Source organism: Megalops cyprinoides, chromosome 18, assembly GCF_013368585.1.
Source record: "Megalops cyprinoides isolate fMegCyp1 chromosome 18, fMegCyp1.pri, whole genome shotgun sequence".
Classification (NCBI taxonomy): domain Eukaryota; kingdom Metazoa; phylum Chordata; class Actinopteri; order Elopiformes; family Megalopidae; genus Megalops; species Megalops cyprinoides.
Window position 1 is genome coordinate 19,744,430 of NC_050600.1, and position 25,119 is coordinate 19,769,548.

The 25,119-nt window shown below is 46.6% G+C and overlaps 1 protein-coding gene across 3 annotated transcripts in view; it reads right to left on the minus strand.

Moving 5' to 3' along the window:
- LOC118792934 (rap guanine nucleotide exchange factor 2-like) overlaps positions 1–24,857 on the minus strand; it is a 91,506-nt gene extending 66,649 nt beyond the window's left edge. For all 3 annotated transcript variants that reach the window (XM_036550798.1, XM_036550799.1, XM_036550797.1), the window contains exon 1: positions 24,410–24,857. In XM_036550798.1, coding sequence (XP_036406691.1) covers positions 24,410–24,478 — 69 coding nt within the window. In that variant the 5' untranslated portion in view covers positions 24,479–24,857. The remainder of the gene's footprint in view (positions 1–24,409) is intronic.
- Positions 24,858–25,119: the final 262 nt, after the last annotated feature.

The window sequence follows — 25,119 nt, forward strand, 5'->3', positions numbered from 1 at the left end:
AAAGTCCCATTCAGACTGCGCAGTTTCGATAGGGCGGCTGAACACTGGCGATACTCCATGCAGCCGCCGGGTTACGGATCTCATGCCGTTCTGAGACCGCGTTCACAATTAACCACCGTGACCAAAACCACAGACCAGAACGCCGACTCTGACCATGCAACCCTGTAGTACTTTAGAGCTTGGTCGGTCTGACGGACACCGCAGAAAGGCCAGATGCAGGACAGCTGTACCGCAAACTGAACGTTCACAGCACGAGTGAGCTATGGGTGTTGAGCGGTGGGGGTGACTGTTGTTGAATTGCTGTATAATTGTTGAATATATAAACACACGCAAGCGTGGTTTCGAGAACATAACCTTGAGCGCGATAGTAACAAGCATGCCTTTCTTTTCAGTGCTCAAGGTTACTTTGCGCATGTTGCCATGGAGAATGTTCTAAATGCTTTAGTGGTTTCATTCGTACACTGTCCCCTTACGTACACTGCCATTACAGGTCACTTCCCAGGGCTTAGCCCCTGGAGTGAGTATCACCACTGTCTCAACCCAGAAAGCAGGTACATTCAGACTGTTCACCTCACGCACTTTCATTCACAAACCCCAAGGAGAATACCACTGTTAACCTGCTGCACAGATGGAAGAGCTGTATTCAGTCTAACTGCAGCATGCTCTGCCATGAGGGTTTTACATTCAGTTTGACAGAGAACAGGTCAAGGTGCATTGTGATTTGGCCAAACATGGACTAAAATCAAATCAAATCAAATCAAAGTTTTATTGTCATATGCACAGTAAAGAAACAAGTTCCCTGTACAATGAAATTCTTCCTTTGCCTTCCACTTATGAGTGCCATTAGGAGTAGAACACAAGAAAACACAAGAATTTAAAAAAGAAAAAATATAAAAAAGGTCAGAGAGTGTAAGAAGAAAATAAATAAAGGATATATACATTAAATGTGCAAAAAAGGGCATCAGTGCAGTGTAGAATGTGCAATGTTGATGCAATGTCAATTCCATTCCATTGCACAGTTGGTTGCAGTGTGGTTGTGTATGTGTGAATGTATGCATAAGTAGGCCAGCAAAGTTTTTTATGAGGTAGATCTTTCCAAAGCAGTCTACAGGGCCCAAATATCAAATACCATCTACCAGTCAGATCATTAGATGAAGATCTGAAAAAGCCTACATGCTTGTTGGCATTTAAAAGGCTTGTTAACGGGGTCAAAAACAATTTTCTCACCCTCCGCAAAAGAGAGAGGAATTTGTGTGTGTTCTAAGCCAGAGAAAGCTTTGACAAATGAAGATAAAACTTCAGTCTGTGGGTGGGAACCCAGAAACAACCTTCACGGAGACAACAACCCTCTTTGTTTCTAGAGAGCAGTGTTTTAATTGTGCAGACTATTCATTAACTGCAGGTCGTTACGCAAGCGTCCGATTCGCTGTTTGGGATTCACAACCTGGGATACCGGCCTCAAATTTCTGTGTTCTTCCGCATTCCCTCTGACTTAGCGGTTACCGCGTGTCTTTTTTAATTTCCCATGCAAAACTGTAGCTCCGCCTCTGCGAGCTGTGTCAGCCGCTGCAGGTGTGCCGTCACAGAGGCACAATACCCGGACGCCACGCGCGACACTGCATACATAACATCTCCGCGGCTCATGCAAATAAGCAGCCTTCTCCATCTGCGGCGTAACGTGACTCACCAACGACAGGAAGGCAACGCGCCCGCGGCCTAAGAACGGCCAGAGGCTTCAGGCGCCGAGGCAGAGCTTTGGACTGAGGTCAGCCCGGGAGGCGACGAGGGCCTGCGAACATCTCCCCCCGTGGTTCAAACCCCCCCCCCCGCCCTCGCTCAGAGGCGTATCCGGACCTCCGGCCACCGAGGGAGCTCTGAGCTTTGAGCTTGGCTCATCTGCAGCGGAGCGGTCTGGTCACGCCTCGCTGCAAAGGCGCCGGCTTTGGCTCGGCCGGAGCACGGTACGTGCAATCCTCCACCGAGCGTGACGATTACCTCGGAGAAGTGACTCACACACACGCAGACACGCATCTCTCAGAAACGGACCGCCGGCGAGCAGCTTCAAACAGCCAAACGCATGCAGATGGGACGACAGGAGGAATGTTCCGGCAAGACCCTGGAGAGGGAAGCGGCGTCGCTCTGGAGCGGCCGGCCCGTTCGTCATGGCAAACTTCTGCGGGACGGCGTGGGCGATGAGAGAGATGCTGACGTTACTGTCGCTCGGTGTTTCGGGCCCGGTGTCGTTTGCTGCACATATTTCAGCAGCACACCAGCTTGTGCTTGATGTGCTGCGTGTTCCTGCTGTTGCTTGTGAGGTAAAGGAGCCAGCTTCGCTTGGTCATCGCTTCATGAGCCAGCAGCAAAGACATTTCAACACATTTTTTCATGAACTTCTAATAACCAAAATATGCAGTGTTTCCATCATAATTTACAAGTGTTTTTTATTGTTACTCCAACCTCTGTACAGGAAAAAAAAAAATCATTGGGGAAGCGAATAAACTAGAGTTCCTCAAATTCTATGTCAAAAGTGCGTCATGAGGGAACTTGTGAAGTCAGACCAGAAGAGTCTGTCACAAAAGCTGAGCTCCAGTGACCAGGGGCAACCTGCCCGTCCACACACAGAGGACGACATGTTCAATCTCACATACGAACCAACGCTGGCAGAAGAACTAAACTGACAACAAGAGAGTGGATCTCCAGCAGTCTATACCACTTGCTACAAAATACAAATACACACATAGAGTCTGCTCAGTGAGCCAGTGTACCAGTCTACTGTATGAGCCCAGTCAGTGTACCAGCCTACTGTATGAGCCCAGACAGTGTACCAGCCTACTGTATGAGCCCAGACAGTGTACCAGCCTACTGTATGAGCCCAGTCAGTGTACCAGCCTACTGTATGAGCCCAGACAGTGTACCAGCCTACTGTATGAGCCCAGACAGTGTACCAGCCTACTGTGTGAGCACAGTCAGTATTACAGCCTCTATGCCAATAACGGAAGTCTGTGTGCCTCCTGTGTAGGCATATGTGTGTGTATGTGTATGTGTGCAGGGACTGACTGTGACCAGATTCCTGCAGACAGGAAGTGGGAGGGTCAAATGTCATTTTCCCTCAGTGCCCAGTCAGAGGTGGCAGTTGGAGTCTTTGCTGAAGCCCAGCGTGTGAGGGTCCCGCTGCGAGAGAGGGCTGTGTTCGTGAAAGGTGTCCTATTAAAAATCAATGCTTGCTTTGAAATGGATGAAGCCGCTGCAGGCTTCAGAGGCCCTGCCCGGCAGGGCTGACACTGAAACTCATAAAGGTTTCACACATGCAGACAACTCCCATTAGCATATATGGGCCATAATACTTCATACGCTAAATGTTGTGGATTAACACCTCTATGGAATATTCTGGAAAAAAATAAAATGTTCACTTTAATGCACAAACAGCACTAACTGTAAAATGAATACGTGACAGAATCATCTGGGATACAGCTGGTCCTGGCTCGAGAGCAATGTAGTTTTTGAAGGAGCAAAAAATGAGGGAGATGCCTCCCTTTTTTTTTTTTCTTTTTTTTTAACATAAATGGCATATTTCCACATCAGCAGTATTAAGCATTCAGAGCACCAACGGGGAAAAAAATGTATGAATTTGGACTTTAAATAGCAGCATGGCTGTCGCTGTGGAGAGTTTACAGCCTGTAGAAGAAGTCTGTGTTTGGAATTTCTTCAGCATGCAAAACCTGGTGGATTTCCAACCAGCCGGACGGCGCTACAATAATCATGTTTAATTTTTGCTGGCAGAGCTCCTCCACATTCTCCCACAGTTCTCTGCGGTTTCCAACTGTCAGCGGGTCACAGGTTGATTTCAAGAATCCCTGACTTCCTGTGGCTGGCTAAAAAACAATCAGAAGGGTAACCAGGGATTTTGGGCTGAAAGTACACGCTCAGAGGCTACTGAATGCAGCGAGCAAGGAAAGGCACATTAACCTGGCTTTGTGTGAACTGCAGAGCAGGGAGGAGCGCAGATCAGCCAGCTGATATCAAACGCAAAGTTTATCATACTTTACGTAAAGGAGGAAGCAGGCTTATGTTTGCCAGCAGGCATGAGGTAGTGTAAACAGCTCAGACCTCAAGATCGGAACAAGCCCGATCGCTCTCGCTTATGAGGAACGGCGGGGCCATTGATGTGGTGGAAATCATACACCACAGAGCTTTCATTCACGGTGGTCATTAATATGCGTTTCAACGCAGGAGCACTTCTGGGAAACGGGCTCTTCGGTCTTTTCTCATTGGGCAGGGGGGATATTGTCCCTTTTCCCCCCTCATCAGCCCTTTTTTGTCAGCCAATTTTCTTTTATCCTGTTTCTTCCCCTGCCATCAAACAGTAGGAATTCCAGAGAGCAGTGCTGAGAGAGCGGTGAGAGAGGGGGGAGAGAGGCACTCCTCGCTCTTTATACAGGGGTCCATGTGAGGGTATAATTACTCTGGATTACATCCTTTCGGGGATGGGAGGGGGTGGTAGGCGGGTGGGGGTAATATGTGAGCTGTTTTCAGTGACGGGGGGGCGAAGATAGTCAGATTCTACCAAAACCAATTCAAATCCAATTTTCCCCCCTCCTCGCCCCTGCAGCTGGGCTCCGCCCCTCCGCCCCGCCCCGCCCGACTCGGAGCAGGAAGGCTCTTCCTGCCCGCGCCCTGTGCTTTGACAACCGCTAATTTCCCCCCCAGCGGTGAGCGTCACGAGGAGCGGGGCCCCGCCGAAGCTGCCTGGGGGGGGGGTTGGGACCAGAGCCACAATGGCCCCTTTGTCAGCTCTGTCCCCGAGGAGGGGGTGCGACGCCACCTCCCCCGCCACAGTCTCTGCACCGGGAGCGCCCCCTACAGGGTCCTGTGACAGAGAGCACGGGGGCGTCTTTGCATTTCGTGCTTCTGTGCGCCTATCTGTGCATCTGCCTCAAAGACGGCGCGCTAACGATGTTTCACCACTCGAGGCTGCCGCTGTATCAAAGGGCGCCGAGGGCGCGCGGTCTCTGACTGAGCCCCTTCACAGAGCTCTCAAAGGGCGCCCTGCTGGAGAGCGCTCTGCCCGGGAACGCTCGGCGAGCGAGAGAGAAAGAGACGCTCTCGCCGCCTGATGAAAGGAGAGGGAGGGACAGAGGGAGGGAGGGAGTGAGGGAGGGGGGGCGCGGAGGAAAAAGAAAATCTGTCACAGAAAAGATCAGGTTGGTGGGAGCGTGAGGGAAAGCGCAGAGAGGAGACGGCCCACTGGCTGATTAGTGTGCAGCTGCGCCGTTAGTTTTGCCGTTTGATTCTATTTTTGAGACGCGGCGCCTTTTCGGTGGAAACACAAGGCGAGATAAAGGCGAGCCGATTGCGCTTCCTCCTCACCCTCTCCACAGTCCTCTTCCACTCTCACCACCTCCTTTCCTCTCATCCTCTGTACCTCCCTCCTCTCTCCCTCCTTACTCCTCTCCTCTCTACACCTCCTCCTCTCTGCCTCTATCATTCTGTTCCCTTCTCTTCCTCCCTCTCTCTCTCTCCTGTGCTCCCACCTTTATTTGAGTTTCCCCTGAAGCTGGGGTTCTCTCTCTCTTAGCTGTCAGCCAATCAGCCTGAAGCGTCTGAGTGTGGGGGTGTTCCACGGTCAGCGGCAGCAGTTCAATCCCACGCTTGCTCAAGACAGGAGAACGCCGCGCACAAAACGAAAAATCACGGCCTACACAGGAGGGAGGAAAAAAAGCTGACACATTAAAGCAACCGACACTGAGAGCTGTCTCATTACCTCAGCTCAGGGCTAGTTTTAATCTTGATGAGATGTACTTTGAGAAGGAAATGTCGCAATGTGTCACGCCTTTTTGCTACCATCGCGCGCTTCATTAATCGCGGCGACCGCCAGACTCGTAATGTGTAAGCAACAAAACAAAAACAGCTGTGCGAATGTGAGGGGTAAAAATTAGCGACAAACCGCAAAAGCGGGAGGGCAGAATCACTTCAGCACGCAGAGAGGGTTGTTCCCATTTATCCCTGCGAGGTGGCGCTCTGCAGACAGCAAACGCCAGTTGATCCTCTGGAGAAAGCCGCACGGAGGTCATGCTGTGACCATGTGACCAGCGATCACAAGGGGAGCTTGCACACCGGAGTCACCTGGTCACCCTGCTCTCCCTGCGCTGACAGGCCTGCTTTGTGCCCCAGAAAAGGCCTGCATTAGAGATGACATAACCAGACCTGCAGAGAGCTTCTGGATCAATCAGTGAAAATGCAAGCAAATCAATATTTTATGAAGCAAAATCTTTCAAGCTCCCAAAGTACTTGCTGCACTAACTTTTCTTATAAGTTCCAAAAAAAAAAAATTCCTCTCAGTAAACTTTCCCAATTTGGTATAGGCTGGAGCACTTATTCTACCTTTTTTTCGTAAAAGTAGGTCAGCTGTTCGGTTTCAGAGACGACTCCAGCGGCAGCTCCTCCTAAACTTGAGACATCAAAACGCGCACGGCCCATGCTGAGAGGGGAGAGAGCTGGAAACGAGCTGTGAGGAAAGCTTACCGAACAGGAGGGGGAAATAAGACTGAGCTGGGAAACTTGCAGCTGTTTACCACTCCTTGAGTCAACGTGTTTCGGCCAAAACGGAGATGGCTACACAACGTGAGGGTTCGGCAATAACCCCTCGGGTCTTGACATCAAGCTTTTTCAGGCACATGTCCTTTGGATAAGCGACAAGGGTTGTTCGCCTACCCGATGGTTTGCGTCACTGGTCGAAAATGAACAAGACGCAATGAGTCAGCGCAACAAAAGACTAGTTGCAAACAAAAAGGCACAGCGTCCGTGAAGAGACACTTCATAAGCATTTAATAATCATATGTAGAACTGCTGGCACTCCATACTGATGGTACTGACAGCGGCGGCATCCTACCACAGGTCTGAACCAGCAGCCCGCTTACAAACACAGCTCCCTGTCTACCGTTTTTACAGGCCATTAAACCAAGTCCCTTTTGTCTATACAAACCTAGGGGGTTTGGTTCAATTCAAGCCATGTTGGATTAATGGCCTTTTAAGCACCGCAATTAGATGGCTAATTGTGGTCATATTGTTGAACACTCAAAATCAAATTTTGAAAACCTGATAAAACCGTACCCCGAGGGCTGTACATGCCGAAGATTGTAAATCTGAAAGCTTGCCCTAAACTGCCTGTCTGCTTAATAAAATATTTACAGCTGCATTCTGATCTTTTGCCCAAAGATACAAAAGTACTTAACAGCAGGGGAAAAAAAAGATGTCATTCTGCTGTTTCTAAACACGTCTATTTTCAGACCCTTCCTCTATCAGTTTCAGCATGAGCTACAAACAGCTGTTCAAAGCAGAGATGCATCTGCTTTCAGTAAGCGGAACAAAGTTTGTGGTCAAGGCTTCCACTACAAAGCCTTTAAATTCACTTGAGGAACCAGAGAGTCAGATGCTTTGATAGCCTGACCATTACTTCTCCTTTCCTGACCCCAATTCTCAGTGCTGAAAAATTACTGTTGTGACTGCCCTCGAATACAAAAGCAGAGGAGATGACACATTAAATATCACTTTTGAAACAGTTAAAATTAGGCTGTGTCTACTGCATAGGCTAGTATCATCTGGTTGTCAGTGGGCAGGTGGTATGGTTCTTTTTTGACACATGCATGATATATGAACAAAGAGACAAAGAGTCCCGCTTATCTGTCTTCAGCCGCAGCCCTAATGACAACGTCAGCCCGCCCATCCACCGGTCCCCGCAGTCACGGCCCGGGCCCGCGCACCTGCAGATTTTCAGGGAAGCAGCAGGAGAGGCTGTATCCATAAGAGGCTTCAGCATGCGCACACACACCCCCGTATTTCTCCGCATGTAGGAGGAAAGCACTGGCCTCCCAAAACAGCACATGCTGTGCTGCCAATCCTGAGCTAGGAGCAAAAATATACCCCATGCTGTTAAAATTATTTACAAGGCGGTGAGGAGTGTTCTCTGAGAAACAAAAAAAATCTCCTCCCGTTTACCTTACCCTGATATTCAAGACATTGGCTACATCAAATTAGTTTGTGCTTTTAATTTTTAAATGTGTTTGTTCTACTAGATATGTCAAATGCCACCAAACTACCTGCGCACTGTGTAGTCAGAGCAGAGGGCAAACCACCAGTGCAAATGAAGTCAGAGCTAACTACGCTACTGAAAGCTAAAGCCTGAGCATGCGACACAGCAGATAATATGCTGCTTTACAGGTACAGAACAAAAACACCTTTCTTTCTTTTTTTTTTAAATCAAGTTCTCCAGAGGTTATTGTAAAACGTTATACGTAATACATGGGGTATTAAGGACTTGGGTATTAAGGGATGCAGAATTAACTTATTCCGCCAAGAGTGGCGCAAGGAGTGAACTGACACTGTTCCCATGTGGGTGCGTGTCGATTCGGCCTAGTAAGCAGATTAAACACTAAGCGGACGTGGACACAAACACACTCAAAAGTACAGAGTGGTACAACAACCGCTTGTGAGGAAAACTATCCCCACGTAAGCAGCGGATTTCCTGGAAGTCTAGGTATGTGGGACCCAGATAGCTTCACGTTTGAGGCGCTCGGTGGGCTGCCGAGTCGCAGTTGGTCCAAAGACTTAACCCGAGCGTGTGACGGCACAGGTCACGCTGCGACCTCACCATTACTGTGTAATTCAAAGCCCAGCTTTCTCTCCCCACCAGAGCCGCCCTCCCAACACAGCATACTATAAGCAAAACAATTCGGGAAGTGAACCCATGCGAGTCTTCTGAACCTCTGTGGCCATTACTGGCACAGTGGTCGGACACAGGACACCTTGTGGTTCATTCCGTGGGCGGCAGCGTAGCATAATAGTAAGGAGCAGTGCTGGTAACCAGCTGTGCTGGTAACCAGCTGTGCCCTTGGGAAAGGTACCTAACCTAGAATTGCCTTCATATATATCCAGCTGTATAACATGTAATGGATAACATGTAACTGTAACCTATGTAAGACTCTCTGGATAAGAGCATCTGCTAAATGAATAATGTAATGCAATGTAATTCCACATATCGCATCCATTCCCGCTACTACTGACAGCATCCACTTGTTCATTAATCATCCATTTAATCTCGTACAGAGCAATGCATTGAGGTCTGCTTCCTACTTCCCTGAAGTTCTTTCCTAGTTCTTTAATTCACACAGAATACTGGGAGCAAATCTCCCTGAATGGAGTTTGCTTCTAAAGCGTATTCCACAGTCACCGGCTCAGAGCGCTCATACACAACCAAGGGCAAACGAGTCTCTTAGGACACAGATTCAAAGCCTTCTGCGAGATAAACACGCCAATGAACACAGGATAGGCAGAATGAAACGAACAAGATTTACCTCAGACAACTTCCAAACCCTTCAGTGCTACAAACTCAGAACACAATCATATCTCACACAAGCAGGACCCAAACATGCACAGCGGATGCTGTACATAGTAATCAATCATTCAATGGACTGACTACAGGGCTTTGTCAAAAAAGGAGCACCCCCCCCCACCCCCACCCCCACCCAGGCAGCCTGCAGAAAATCAATGGCTGTGTGCATCAGCAGCAGCCAAAGTGCCATTAGGAATCTCCAGGATCAGCATTAAGGTTTGCTTTCCACATCTCGAAGGAGCAGAGAACTCCATCCACTCAGTACAGAGGGGGTAATGCTCCCCGCCCGAGGGCCAGCACTGTCCGAGAGAGTGTGAGCCCTTTCCACACATTCAGCAGAATCCATACGTCTCCTTTCTGTCCAACGTCAACCCGAACCGAGGGAAGCTAGCCAATTCTGCTGACAGTCTGTCCTTTCCGTGAAGACTCTATAAACACAAATTAAACTGAGTTGAGATGCGTGTACAAACTGCTAATAAATTCAATTTTCGCGTTCAGTGGTGTCAAAGCTACTATACTACCGGTAATTTAAAATAGAGGGTGATATTATTTGTGAGGAACGCTGTAATGAATATTTTAACACAGAAAATATTTCTGGTGCAGCAGGAGATAAAGCGCCTGCCTCCTAATCCCACCTCAGGACTTGCTGAGCAATAACGCTGTTATCCTGTTCTGCTTTCGGGATGCGTCTCTGACGGTGTCAGTTTTGTCTCACATACTTTGTGACTGACACCGTCAAGACAACCTGACACAAGAAACAAAGGCACGCGGGGCTGTCTGTTCCTCTCTTAATGACTGTGCTGTCAAAAAAATCAACCGCTTTGCGTCTGAAATCCTCACTTCCTTGTGAGATGTTACCGTCAGCTGCACCACTTTGGGATGCACTTCAATGCCAGCTATGTTTGGGAAACCTTTATGGCTTTGTGGTCCTTTGGGCGGGCCTGCATACATTAGAGAAAGTGTAAGAATGACACAGGAGAACTGTTAGGGCACCTACACTGCTCCCATGAGGACATAAACCCCAAGCAGTGTGTTTGATTCACGATGCTAAGCATTTTTAAGTCAGCCTTGTAACAGTCATTGATGTTGGCAGCAGTGTAGCGTAAGAGTGAGGAGCAGGGCTCATAAGTGACATGTCGCTGGTTCGATTCCCCACTGGGGCACTGCTGCTGTACCCTTGGGCAAGATACTTGCCTCGGTAAATATCCTGGTGTATAAATTTTTTTATAATTTTTTTAGTCACTGCATATTTTTTTGTTATTTTGAACTTGTCATGTCTTTACTATAATTCTAAAATGTAAAAATTGGTAAAAACAACGAACAAAAAGTGTGTCTAAACTTTCTGTCTTTATTTTCTGACTGGTACTGTAATGTTGAGTGAGTTTGGCCTATCAAAAAACTCTGTACATATGCTCATTGCCTTTTTACAGCTTGCTTGATGTTACTCTCTAATTAGATAATGCCCCACCAATGAAGTGGTAACAATGAGATCAGCTACTGATACCAGCTGTGAGATGCTGGCCTCTGTACCCTTTAAGCTGAGAGGGGAGGGTGAGTCTCCCCCGATCAGCGGGGGGGAGGGGAGGGTCTGGTGACGGAGAGCAGACGCGGTGAGGTATGCTCTCCCTCTGAACTCCTCTGCAGGGTCGGACCCATATACTCAGGGCCCTGACGGGGGAACTGCGACCTCCGACACTACCCTAGGGGTTCACAGAAACCAGGCCTCAGGGTCAGAGGTCACCCTTTATCAGCCCCTATGGGCCTCCAGGCCTACAAAGACTGCCGTTACTGACGCCAAAACCGCAAGTTCCTCTAATACAGTGCTGAAATAACACACAAAGGTGCCCCTGGTTGCACCATATACAATTCATAACCTCTGTCATCACTGCTCTTAAGAATGGCATTCCACTGAACCCAGGGAGGGGCTCCCTGATGCTTCATATTCCCTGCAAATTGATCTCAACACTAGATAGTGTGAGGGCTATTCATCATGCAGTATATGCGCGCAGGAGCCGTTCCCCGAACACAGTGAATTAATCATGAGCACCCTCTTATTCCTGCGAGGCTGTATCTGAGGGAGCCGGGTAACAGGACTGACACAGGCTGTGTCTGAAAGCAGACACCACAGCACCGGGTAACAGGACTGACACAGGCTGTATCTGAAAGCAGAGACCACAGCACCAGGTAACAGGACTGACACAAGCTGTGTCTGAAAACACAGAACACAGCACCAGGTAACAGGACTGACACAAGCTGTGTCTGAAAGCAGACACCACAGCACCGGGTAACAGGACTGACACAGGCTGTGTCTGAAAGCAGAGACCACAGCACCAGGTAACAGGACTGACACAGGCTGTGTCTGAAAGCAGAGACCACAGCACCAGGTAACAGGACTGACATAGGCTGTGTCTGAAAGCACGAAGCCAACGGTACTGTGGAACAGTATTGACAGAAGCTGTACAGAGATAAACCAGAAGCGTGAGCCTGTTCATGCAAATTCTGGATAATTTGTAAAATGTGTGAACATGCTTGAGTCATCCATGTTTTAATGAGCACTTCCTGTTTACGGTGTTTTCTGGTCTGCGATAGGCTTAACAACAAACCAGTTTCTTCCTTATACCGGTTAAAAGACATGCTCCTTCCAGCAATTTAGCTTACAGCTTGCAGGAAAACATGTTGTTTCCAGAAGGCATAAACACAGCATTCCAAGCCCATGTATTATATAGATAAAAATACAGAAATCCTACTGAGTAACTTAATCTCAACTCTAAATGGAACTTCAAATCTATTTAAATGAATTGTTCATTTTAATTATTTGTAAAAGGAAATGCACCAGAAATTAAACAACTGACAGCCTGCTTATTTCCTACACTTGCCCAAAACAACTTCTCCAAAATTAAGTCTCATTGGAAGCATATTAGAGGGGCTCATTTCCACACCTCCAGTTACCTGGTCATTCCAAAAGGTACAACAGAGAACAATTTAGGTAACATTCACTTTCTGCCTCATGGAGCTGACTGAGATACTCTAGATACACTGAGAACAAATTAGTAAATACGCTGTCCATTCACAGTACTCTAGAGCGGACGTAGCTGACGGTCTGACGCTTTTGCCCCTGTAGTAACACACAAGCATACCTTTGCCCTGAACTTACAACACTAACGTGCTGCACATGCACTCACATTCAAAAAATGCAGTACATACAACTATTAAGAGAATAAATATATAGGCCATACATTTCTGACTTGCAACACGGGACATGAGCCAGTAGGAAACACCTGGAGAGCGTAGAGAAATAATGCCATACGCTTTCAGAAATATTACTAACAGATGTTCCCGGCGTTCCTTTGAAAGAGATTTACGACACAGACCCGATGCCTGTTTGCCAAATCCTTACTGCTGTGCAATCCTTTTTTAAACACAATGTGATACGAAGAGCTTTAAAATGGTAGCCTTGGAATATGGTACATCTATATCAAATATTTGCGCAAATATTGACTTCTTTACGAGTACTTACTGAGATACTATTGACTTAGGAGAAGGATTTAACCAGAGAGAAATGCTTTAACAGGTTTTTTTTTTTTTTTACACACACGTCCATGTACACAGCTGGATACTGGAGCAATTTAGGTGCAATTACAATGCCATTCTGGGGATTTGAAACTGTAACCTTCTGGATGGGGCCTTACGGTGCCATTTCCGAGCCAAGCGGCAGGCCTGGAGCAGACGCTGCTCTGCTGCCTTCTCCTCCGAGTGGAGCAGGCCTCACACCCTCCTCCGCTCCTCTCCTCTCCTCAGTCTGCTAAAGCTTCACCCGATCGCTCCCGTCTCCCGAGAGCCATCTGCTGTCAGCGTCTCACCGGGACGCACGGGTGTGACAGAATCCGGAGGGCGCGAACGGAGGGCCGCGGCCACTTCGGGAAAAGAAACGAGCGGTGTGGTGTTGTTCCCCATCTCACAGACACTCCTCCAAATGTGGGCCTCTGAAGATGAACGCCTCAGAATGAGTCGATGATCAAACTGACTCATGTACTATTATACACCAATATCAACTTGAGACATCTATGTCAGAAGGACAGCAGTCTTCCCAGCAGAGACATGGATGGCGAAAAGAACTCTAACAGAGCATGGAAGTATTTCATGTTTGCTTTGGTGGGCCAGTGTTCAGCTGTATCACTAAGGTGTTACATTTGCGCTAGAATGCACAGACAATGCCTGTTATCCCAGTATGCTACAGTGAAGCAGATAAGCTCTCATTTCCTTAAGAATTTGTGTGGGTCACCTAAACAAGACGTGTTAAGAGAGTGTTTAACTTAAAAGGGCGTTTGTTAGGCAATAAAATGACCCACTGACCTACGGCATAGCAGTAAGCCGGGCGATAAGGGCATGGGGAGAGTGTTGAAATTCCTGCAGTGCTTTGAAGGAAAGAACAAAGGCCTAAAGCCAGGAAAATGGAACAGCAAGTGCAATCCTGTCTTATATTTCAGCTTCTTAAATAGCCAAAAAATTCTTTTTACAACTACTTTTTTTTGGAAAGAAATTCATATATCAACTTCATGATTTACCTTTGTCTAAAAAACAAATTTCCAGTTTTTAAGCACCAGTCTTTAGATCAACATGTCATTGAATGCATGTTTTCCATTAGCTTAATCAGGTGTGTCCAAACTTTTGACTGGTACTGAAGGTAAAAGCTCCATAAACTCCGTTCAGTCTCTCTTCATAAGATGGAGTGCTTGCAAATCCACTGTAAAACTGCTGGGGACAAATTATAAATAACCCATCAGAATCTAGTAAAGGATGCGCTGCAACTCGGCTTCTCCCTAAAAAAAAAAATCCTTCCTTACTCATCAGCCCTGAGCCCTTTTGGTTCAGGCTCCTATCGTCCTGCATAAAAATCTCATCAACTCATCTACCACTTAGAGATAGAAGACACAGGGCATCCTAGGAATAGCCCATGTGCCCTGCCCTGTATATGTTCCTTACGTAAGACCAAGTGATGACTTAGTGATGCTGCTGTTTAGCAGTGGGCCAGCAGCCAAGTCAACAGATAAGGTTACAGCTCAGTATTAATCTCGAGATTATCACAGAGATAGCAGCTCCGGGGATGACCCGTGCACAGCACTCGGTGAAAACACTGACTGACTGAGACGTTTTGCACACACAGTTATCTAAATGCGATGCCTACATCTCCAATGCGCCTCTTTGCCTCTTTGCTCTTTTGTGTGGACAGCAGTGTGGTGTAGTGGTAAGGAGCAGGACTCATAACCAAAAGGCTGCTTCCCCGCTAGTGTGTCGCTGTTGTACCCTTGGACAAGGTACTGAACCTACAATTGCCTCAGTAAATATCCAGCTGTATAAATGGATAAAACTGTAACCTACTGTATGTAAGTCACTCTGGATAAGAGTGTCTGCTAAATGACAATAATGTAATGTAATGTAATGCCCACAATGCTGTGAGATACCTGCTGGCTACCAGCAGGCTTTGCTACATATCTTGACTGATTGTATCCTGTAGTCCCTCAGGATGCAATTATGTGAGCATGCTCAGTGGGTGATCCCATTCCGTGATTTGGAAATGCATTCTGGGTAAGTGAACAGGGGAGTAACTGGTACTGTATGTCACAGTGTGGGATCAGGCTTCTTAGTGCTGCAGGGCTGGAATGGGGACAAAATACTTTTTAAAAATTCCACAGAAAACAGATCTCAAATACCAAAATAATTAGCAGAGCACATTATTGCCATGTAATTAGACAACAGGGCATAGAAAAGATATGACTGATCTGCTGAGTTGTTCAGGAGTTTTTCCTGTGGCTTATGCCAAGGGTACCCAAGACCAGAGATGGTTCTGGTTTACATTCCCAAATCCGGTTATGTCACTGGATCAATATCAGTCTAAATGAACGCAGGTGACTGTGTGCTTCAGGTAATCAGCGCTGAGAGAAGCAGATGATCTGCAGGAATGTGGACCTCCCGGGGGTTGTAATGAGACGCACTGCTGCGTTCATTTAGCGAGCCCCTAATGAAGAAGGAGAGTATGAGAACGTACTCATTCAGCCAATTTATAAAGGATAAGGGAAGCATGGGATGTTCCCCGGGACAGGCCGGGAGGGGCAGGCCGAGAGGGGAAGGCCGGATTAACGCAGACGACAGCGAAAGCGGCTTTGAAGCCTCACGCCTGAGCGCCCAAAGCCACCGGTGTCAGCCCTCGGCCACTTAATGAGTGGCACTCCTACTGACCGCACTGGGCAGAGGGCTCACTGGTTACAGCGCATCACTGATGCTGCGATTTCTCACCAGTTTAGAGCGGATGACCAGTCAGCTGGCATCACCAGAACCGATGTCAGTGAATGCTCCTTCTACAGAGCGACTGAGAGGAAACTGCGATTCCTGAGTCAGAACCGGAGCAATGTGAAGAGACAGCAGGGACGGTGAGGTAACGGAGCGGACGAGTCCAGCAGGCGAGAGCCTTTGGCAGTGTGAGGCTAGCGGAGTTCAATCTGGGGAAAGACGAGCGAGCAGGCGATGGGGGAGAATGAGGTCAGCCTGTCCCAGAAAGCGAGGCTGGGGAGAGAGGGGTGTGAAGGGGGCCTCACAAATCAGAGCGCTGCACCCGGTCACTGGATAAACCCGGAGCTCGCACCTGTGGGGAGAAATGGGGGAGGTGAGCCTGTGTCAGAAACACTGAATCAGGACAGAGCGCTATCTACTGACGAGCCCTTGGGGGCCAGTGAGCAGGCCCGGCCGCGGGTCACGCAAACCCTTGGGTCCAATTACTCCCGACAGCGTCCAGCCCCAGCCGTAACCTGACACCTCTGGCCCGAAGCACGGAACACGGGAAGTGACACAAGGAAGCAGCTCGCGTTTCGCCGTGCCCCTTCCCACCCTCCTCCAACTCGTGTTACCGCCGAGCCTTCACGCGTGACAAACCGTGCTATCAAAATATCCTTTTGTTTGCATTGGTCTTGTGATTTCCCAAATTTTCACAGAGATCATTTCCTTGTCGTGACATTGATCTGAGAAAACTTGTTTGCCTGTAACTCTGTTGACCGTAAGCCACAAGCAGGTGCTCTAGAGTGAATCAATAGCCCATAGGGCTGCAAACATACAATTCTCTAATACAATTCTCAATCAGGTGGTTTCCTCGCTGGCTGCTTGCCACTGTCTCTGTTTGACATGCTGATTAGCGTCTTAATCTCATAAGGTGCTCTCTCCTCTTATGCAACGAAGTATGCCCTGTTCCATGGGAAAACGTGGCGAAGGAACACGTACATCTCAGTCATATGGTCCCCCCGCAATTGTGAGGTCCTCAGCTTCGGCTTTAACTGCTGTTCAAACAACTGAGCACTGAGTCAGACCTTCACCTCTGGAGAATTAACCTAACTGTTTGGGGTAGCAGCTGCCACCTTTGTACAAGGTGAAGCATTTGTGTTCATGGTGGAGTAAGTACAGCAGACCAGAGTGTGGAGGTGGCTAACATTTGTGTGCTGTAAAAATAAGCAGACAAAATACAAACACTGCACAAACCAGTAAAAACTAAGCTGACTGCAGTTTCTGTGAGATAAAGAGGAAGAGAAGCCATGCCTTTGACAGCCTCCTCTAATACTTTGATTCTATGAGCGGGAGGCACTAGAGGATGCTGGAGATACTGATCATACAGATCTGCACAGCTCCTGTGGGTCTGATATCCTCAAGCCTCTGTCCTGTTTATTTCCTGAAGCCTGAAATCCAGTAAGCACACAGCAGCTCTGCAGAAGACTAAGGCTTCTGATCAGGCAGTTCATCCACTCATAAATATACCTGCCTTGATTCTGAGGACTGCAGGGAGACGTGGGATTAACCAGACACGACTGCTGCGTTTGGCAGGACTTCAGGCTCAGGTGCAATTTGCACGTGCGAAATTGACTCTTCAGTTTCTTTAACTGAAGTTTAACGGTACACCTAACCCTAACTACACGCAACATATACCACTGAGAGTGAGAACAGAGAATGACGACATGATGTCACAGTACTGAGAAATACAAACACGCTAAGCCGCATAATGCACACAGCATGTGATATGATGTGATATGCGAGTTTATCTCAGCAATAAAAGCATTTCCAAAGAGATGTAAAAATCACAAAGTCAATATCTAATGTTAAAGGATGCAGGCTGAGTTGCAAAGAGTTTTGACATCTTGATGCCTAAAACAAGACCAAAACTGAGAAAATAAGTGGTTCTGATTTTTATGTTTTCCCTTCTTTATAGGACACCATCACTATACAATACATTTTGCACAGTGAGATTGTACTGATCTGAAATCAGCAGTAGAGACAACAACAGAGCATTATTTCTCTGTGCTGGCAGAAAATGAGCAAATGAAGAGAAGTGTCTTTTCAAATATTCCAGTGTTTCCTCTGATATGCTCATTGTGTCAGTCAAACCTATGGACGCTGTTTTAGAAAAACACGTTAATGCAAAAAGGAAACAGACTAATGCGCCCCTGAAAGCACCCTCTATGTGCAAGACGTGGTGCACCTCTGGGCTGAGAAGCTGAAAGCAGCTCCAGTCACTCGCCACACAAGCAGAATCAAAAGGGCTACAGTAGTCACACAGCTAACTTCTCGACTCCTCCATTTTGTCTAGTCCAGCCTAAGCCTCACAGCTCAACACAGGCATGCTTGTTGTTTTTGCAAGATGATTTACTTTCAAAATGAGACAAATGCATGCATCCTGTAACACAGGCTTACCATCGGCAGGAGTACGTCCATGTTCACTACCAGTGTTTTCAAATCGAGAACTACTTTGACTTTTCCTAACTGTGGCACAGCTGGTTATACCACGCTCAGGGACCTACAGACTGAAATACAGGCAGCTCAGTGTTAGCGGGTGGTCGGTTTCTGTGAGCACCGGGAAGGTCCGGAGGCAGGTTTGTCCCATGCAGTCCTCGTGCTGGATGCCGTCGGGAAGAACAGGGCGTTCTTGTGCTGTCGTTAACTCTGTCCCACCGCCAGTCAACAGCCAGCATTCACAGTGGCACCTCGTTCCTCCGACCTATGCGCGTCCCGGGAACTAATTCATTTAACTTTCAAATCTGCCGCTGGAGGACTGTTACTGCTACGGTCTAGTTGTTATGTTTACTTGCCCCGGAAACTGGCCAGTAATGACGGAGAACTGCGGATTGCACTGTTTGAATTTTTGAACAGAGATCCAATTTCATTCAGCCAACAACTGGGTCTTTCAGTGGCTTGGTCTTCAACAAATCATCTTTTCCAGAGTGTTCAGATGGCAGGTTGCTATTACGCACAGATGCATTCGCCTAATTTCATGTATGGCGTGTGGAACGGGGGCCAGTGTGGGGCTCGGTATGCAGTCTGCGGTCACGAGGAGTCGCTCGTGGAACACATGTACGTTAGCCTCGGTTACCGTGTGGAAAGTCTAAACGCGTGTCGGTCGGTGAAATTCAGCACTGGTTTGAAAAAGGAAAAGGGCTTCTTTATTCGACATACGCTGGCCATGTGACTGCAACTGTTGAAGGACTCACTCTGTGAAACCATTTTTCCGTCAGCGCTCCTCAGACACTTTCCATGCGAGAACAGAAAGGAACTTCAAAGCAAGCAGGAGCCATAGCCCGTTACTTACAAATGAAAACACCAAATCCATTCTGCTAAATAACCCAACCGTAAGGCAAAGGGCTAAAAGAAGCCCAGATTTCCTATTACAGCTGATGTCCTTATTTAGAGCAACTTACAGAGGTTATATTCTGCATATTCTGCATATTAGCCATTTACACAACTGCCTTTTTTTTTAACTGAGTTCAGGTTAACTACCTTGTTAGATTAGGTGAGGTTAACTTATCTACGACAGTGCTCACACAGGCTCACACCTGCCCCACTCATGTGACAAGCCAGGTCCTTCCCACTATACCTACTACAACACAACCAAGAAAAGGAAGTTACAGTTGTCTGCTCCTAAGATCTATCACACTCAGTCAGGATTGGGCCAACTGAGTGGACAGACTGAACAATGAGTGGGGTCATGGGACATCTTTCCCCCCCACCCTCTTTATAGCTACCGCACAGCCAGCGGGGAGAACCAGGGGTCCCCACACCAGGAAGCGGAGCCAAACCACCCGGGGCCCGAAACATGTGCTTCACACCCACCGTTCCACACCGACTGACCCCCGCACCAGCCTCCCACTCCCGCACCTTCTCCCCCCCCGCAGGCCCAGCGCGTCTGCCAAACTCTGATAGAGCTGGATTAGCCTCTTAGATGGCTAAATCCATGCCGGTTCCATCAGGGGGCATGAATGATAGGTTCCCCGGAGTTAAAAATACTACAGTAAAGTTTGGCTAATCCACTAAGCGGCCTGCCAGCTGCATTAGGATAAACAGCATCAGCGGGTGAGGGGGGAGAAGACGATGCCGACTTAGCGACTCTCCTTCCGAGTCACTGGGAGACTTCGGTCCGTCATCAGAGAGTCCTCTGCACTTTTTATGACACTTAACACATATGCGTTTTTCCATAATTCAACTCAGTGATCGGCACAGCAATCTCCATTGCACCGTATCACACTGTTTATTTACTTAGAGTCCCTGGATGAAGCAATTCTACAGAACACCTTCAGTGCTGGAGGGCATAGCTCGTATGGAAACGTGCCACAAAGGAGCTTGACGGACGTGTGAAATGGTGTTTCTCAAATAACACACTCTGTTACAGACTACCGTCTGATTGCTTTGTGATCTCAAGGGTACGGCGCAGCGGAGATCCGCCACCGAGAGTGATCTGAAAGTGACAACGCGGAGCAACTCGAGCTTTTCTGCCTGTCTGGAAGCCTGATTGAAGCACACAGTTAAGTGCGCGGAGGAGTGGGAAAAGCACATGTTTCGGCCCCGCTCGGCTGTGACTGACACCGGGCAGACGTTCAGGCTCCCGCTGCGGCGCACCAGGCAGGAGGGTTTTCCAGGCCCGCGTGCCCGGCTCACATCTCACTTCATCTGGGAAGCAAACGGCTCCATCAGTCTATGTGTGCAAATGCATGTCAGCTCCACTTAAACACCTCCTGCTTTTCGAATAGCGCAGAGTGGAAACGCATTCAGTCTGTCTCCATACATTACCACGGCAGGGTTGTCATGTGCAGTGATAACCACGTCTCGCCTCTGCAATCAGACGTGAGGCATAAAAAGACCCCCCCATCTGTGCCACTATCATGAGTTTTCCCTCGCCTTTGGGGGGGGGGGGGGGGGGGGGGCATAGGGGTGCAGTCAGAGGTGTAGGCAGGGGTGCCCGATTTATTTAATTATTTACATAATCTAACACATTTAGCTAATGGTAAGGCCTCAGAGCGTTCTGTCAATCTGGCCAGCGCTGAAAAACACAGATATAATGTATTGCACTCAAATTCAATGTTCTCTCCCGACAGTAATTGGAGTCGTAATGGCAGTGCGGATGTGCTGATATTCCCTCTGAGTGCACTTCAGCGTCACAAGGGCTTGTGCCGCACGCTGACTGGTGGCACTTGCAGCCAATTTAACGAGACCGTATGCAGTCCATTACAGAGAGGCATATGTTAAGTAACGCTTAAAACAAATCAACCATCAACATCCAACAAAAATAAGGACAATGCCCCTGATGATTACTGTTTTTGTTTTGTTTTTTGCTTGACATTAAAAAAAAAACCAAACAAAGCATATTCTGAATAACCTAAGAGAATAAAGTAGCTAGTTACTAAAAATACGATACAACACATATTAAAACCATTACAGCCATTAAAACCATCACAACTTTTCATGTTCTATGTGACTGAAAAAAACAATACCATGTACAAGAAGGCAGATTATGAAAATTCTGGAAAATGCTAATATAACCACATGCCTGCAAAGTAAACTGCAACATGATAAACATGTATTGTCAAAGTGAAACACCGAGGAAAAAAATTGTGAAGGGTGTATGTCCATCTTATTTTTTCCACATTTTCTTTTGATCATGAATGGCAGCTTATCATTGTGACAGCGTGACAACACTCAGGATAATCACTCAATGTATGTTTATGTACTTAATATCACCTGTCCTGCAGATTTCAGTTAATGGCTACACAATAAGCACTCTGTTCTGAAAAGCTGTCCATTACTCCACATTCAGATTGATCGATCATTATCTTTCGCACATATTTAACTCACGTACCGTCCTGCTGGTCACACACATACACTGAGCCAGAAGAAAAAATCTCACACGAACAATTTGGAAACTCTCAGTACAGTACCAGTAACAGAGTGGCTGAAGATAGAGGTAGTGCAAGCCAGCTTGAAAGATGGCTCACAACAGAAAATACACAGGAACTGCACTTGCTGGATGGAAATGTTGCATAGACCAGCAGCAAACGGCATGGGATATAGGCTACATGAAGTAATGGTGTCAGCGTCAGCCACCCACAGAACTTAAAACCCTGTTTCAATACATTGTAAGCAATTCTGGAGCACTGGTAATGCTGATTATTCATGGTTACCAGCAACAAATGATGGTTTTGACAGTAAATATGGCACTTCTTTTAGATTAAGTTCTTGCACAATCTTTAGCCAATCAGAACACTATATTACTGTAATACTGAGTATCGGTCCAAGTCATGATAGAGCCAAAATATGTATGTGAATTGTATTTTGAACAAAATATTTCAGTTACTCTAGAGACTCAATTTATTCTCAGTATCTAGCTAATCTACACATGAATTGCACCTGCAAGTTAAGAATCTTTTAAATCAAACAATATGTTTTTCTTCCACTTTTAATATTTCCATCTCTACTCGAATGCCACTGGTGCTGGGCCACAGAGAACAACCATAAATATCAAAGACAATACAGTATCAAAACACACTTGAAGCGTTACTTGGCGCGATTGCCGCCAAGACACTTTGCCAGAGAAAGACAGATTTAGAGGTCTATTATTCGACAAGAACAGACTGTAGTCATAACGCAATCGCTGGAAAATGCAAGGATGAGCTCAGGAAGGTTGTATATCATGCTCTAACGAATACCATTCAAAGTATCAGCTGTTACTCGGTTAATGACCAAAGTGAAGTACATAAATTTACCACAAGACTGGGTGGGTGACTATTAAAAAGGCCCACTTTCCCAAAAGGGGCTCTCATATGAACGCAAAAACTCAAAGGAGTTTGTAAACTGTGTGTCCATTAAGTATGCTTTAAAAAATGTGCTTCATGAGGATATGAGTGCAGGAAGTACACTCTGCAGCTCGGTGAAGTGTGTGACGGATGATCCATCCTTACCATTAGCGTTTCAATAGGTACCGGAACACATCAAACATGTTTAGCGTTTGGGCACAGTAAGGCAGGGAATGAGGGAATTGTACAGATCTACTTGGATCTACCAGTTTGTTAGAATGGATTTGCTGCATTTACCATTACCCCAGTTTGACCCTTCTCATTGAAATAAAAAAAAAATGTTTCAGTTTAATTCTGATAATGAAAAAAATCAAGAAAACCTTGAGGATGGAGATCAAGCTGCATTTAAATGAGTAAAACATGCTCAGTGTAAATTGTTTCTATTCTGTTTGCATGCTTCAATGATGGAATGAATCCCCTACAGCTTTTAAACTGCTTGTGTATGCTAACTTTTTAGGTTAGCCTACTCAAGAGCAACAGCAACAACAGGTGTGTTGAGTCCTTTTCGGAGCCTACGTGCTCAACACGTTTTTTTCCCCTCTGTATGACACAATTATTTCTGGGGATATATCGTTATCAGCTCATTTTTTCCGTCCAGAATTAGCAAAAAGATATTGTAATGTCTCTGGTGGTAATAGGCTTACTTCACTTTAAAGAAGATTTGAGAATGTTCCCAGAATCGTCGCGGTGACTGCTAGTGAATGAATAGGTGAATTTGGTGAGTCACACACACTCTGAGATTGATATGACAATGACTACAAATTTCTGAAAATATCCTGGTGAAAAATTGGTTTAAGCTTATCTTTACATAGACAGGCATACTACTTTTAATCTGTTTTTTAAACCGTGGGACAGTTTCACAGACTATTCCCTCTTCGCTGGTGTTTTAACTTCCCTGTGGAAATCAGCGTTTTTTTTAATGCCATCCAAATGAGGTCATACAACTGACGTTCGTGACGTATACAAACACACAACACTGTGTCCATATATTAAAAACAAAAGACCCCAGTTTTACATACATAAACACACCCATATATACACATAGATGCGCACATACACACACACACACACACATACACAAGTTATGGAATTCTGTTTGGACATTGGGGTCCCTATTGGCAGCCTTTGCATTACGGTACATTTGCAGATGAATCCTTTAGGTACCTAGCTGTAATTAACATGGCTCAGTCAAGTGCCAACGGGACGAGCAGCATCTCCACCGTGATAGCCAGTCTAGGCAGTCAGCTGCTTGCGTTAAAACGAGCAACGTTAGCGTCATGCATCTTGTGCAGCGCATGGAGATGTATACACAGACCAACTCGCCACATGAAGGAGAAAGTTCTAGAGAACGATGGGGTATTTGCAAGTGGCTGACAATCCAGCGCTTACAGTGGGATTTTGCTCCCGCTAATGTCCGGTCGTTGCGAAAAAAAGAACCACGAATTACTAGTGTGTAAAAACAGTGCGTCAAATAGATGACGTTACTGGCTTAACTAGTCTAGTTATCTACATAAATTCCCTAAATATTGTTCATAGCAATTTAACAACTTAGCCAGTTGGTTGGATGGCTAACGTTACTATTTGCTGTAGTGTATCAAGATCCTTACATTAGTAGAAGTCATACTACTCCAAATTTGGAGTAACGTTAGTTATTAGCTAATTAGCTAACGGCGTCGTTCAGCACCATATGTAAGTGTAAATCACATGAACGATAAATGAGATAGATAGCTTGCTTGCTAACTCGCCATAAGCGATCAAACTGCAATTTCTGCGAAAAATCCTATCCCAGCTGTCAACAGTTTAAGATTCTGCAAGCCTGTCACTTTCAAAATGCACCGATGTATTTGAGAAAACTTGTGTTTCAAACCTGTTGCGTTCGGTCGGCCGGGTCCATCATCACCGCTTGCCTGAAACTGTTATCCACGTAGGACGCCATTCTTCTTGGGAGAGAAAAACTAATCCAGGTACAAACGCGTATCTCCCTAGTCCCAATATTGACAAAGGAAATAAACTACTATCTCTGACCACACTTTCTTATCGTCTTTAACCTCAATACTTCCACAAATGGAGGCCAAGATCAAAGCCTCGGGGTTTATTTTTTCCTCGGTTCAAAATCCTTCAGGACTTCCTTGGGATGCGCCAAGTTGATCTCTTGCTCAGGCTGTAACCAGATAAAAAGACTTTCAGGTTGATGTGGACAAGCCACTTTGCAAGCTATAATTCAGTATAATAAATTAAATTAAAAACCGCCTTTGTTAATTCAATCGCTACGAAAAGCCAGCTGGAGCTAGCTAGTCAGTTTTCTTCTGCATTCTCTCAGCTCTTTAATCAATTCCAAGATTCCGTCTAAGCAAACCGGCGAATTCTTATCAGTATATGGTTACCCATACAGGCAATTTGTAAGCAAATAAATGTATGAAACTGCATACAAAACGGAATATCCATTTTTTCATTAAAAAAGACGATGAGGCCGCCACGGCTTGCTGCTTTGTGCCACCATGGTGACTGACAAGAGTGGAAAGCTTATGGGCGAGTCCATTTGCACTATTTGACCATAAGAGACAATAATATAACAAA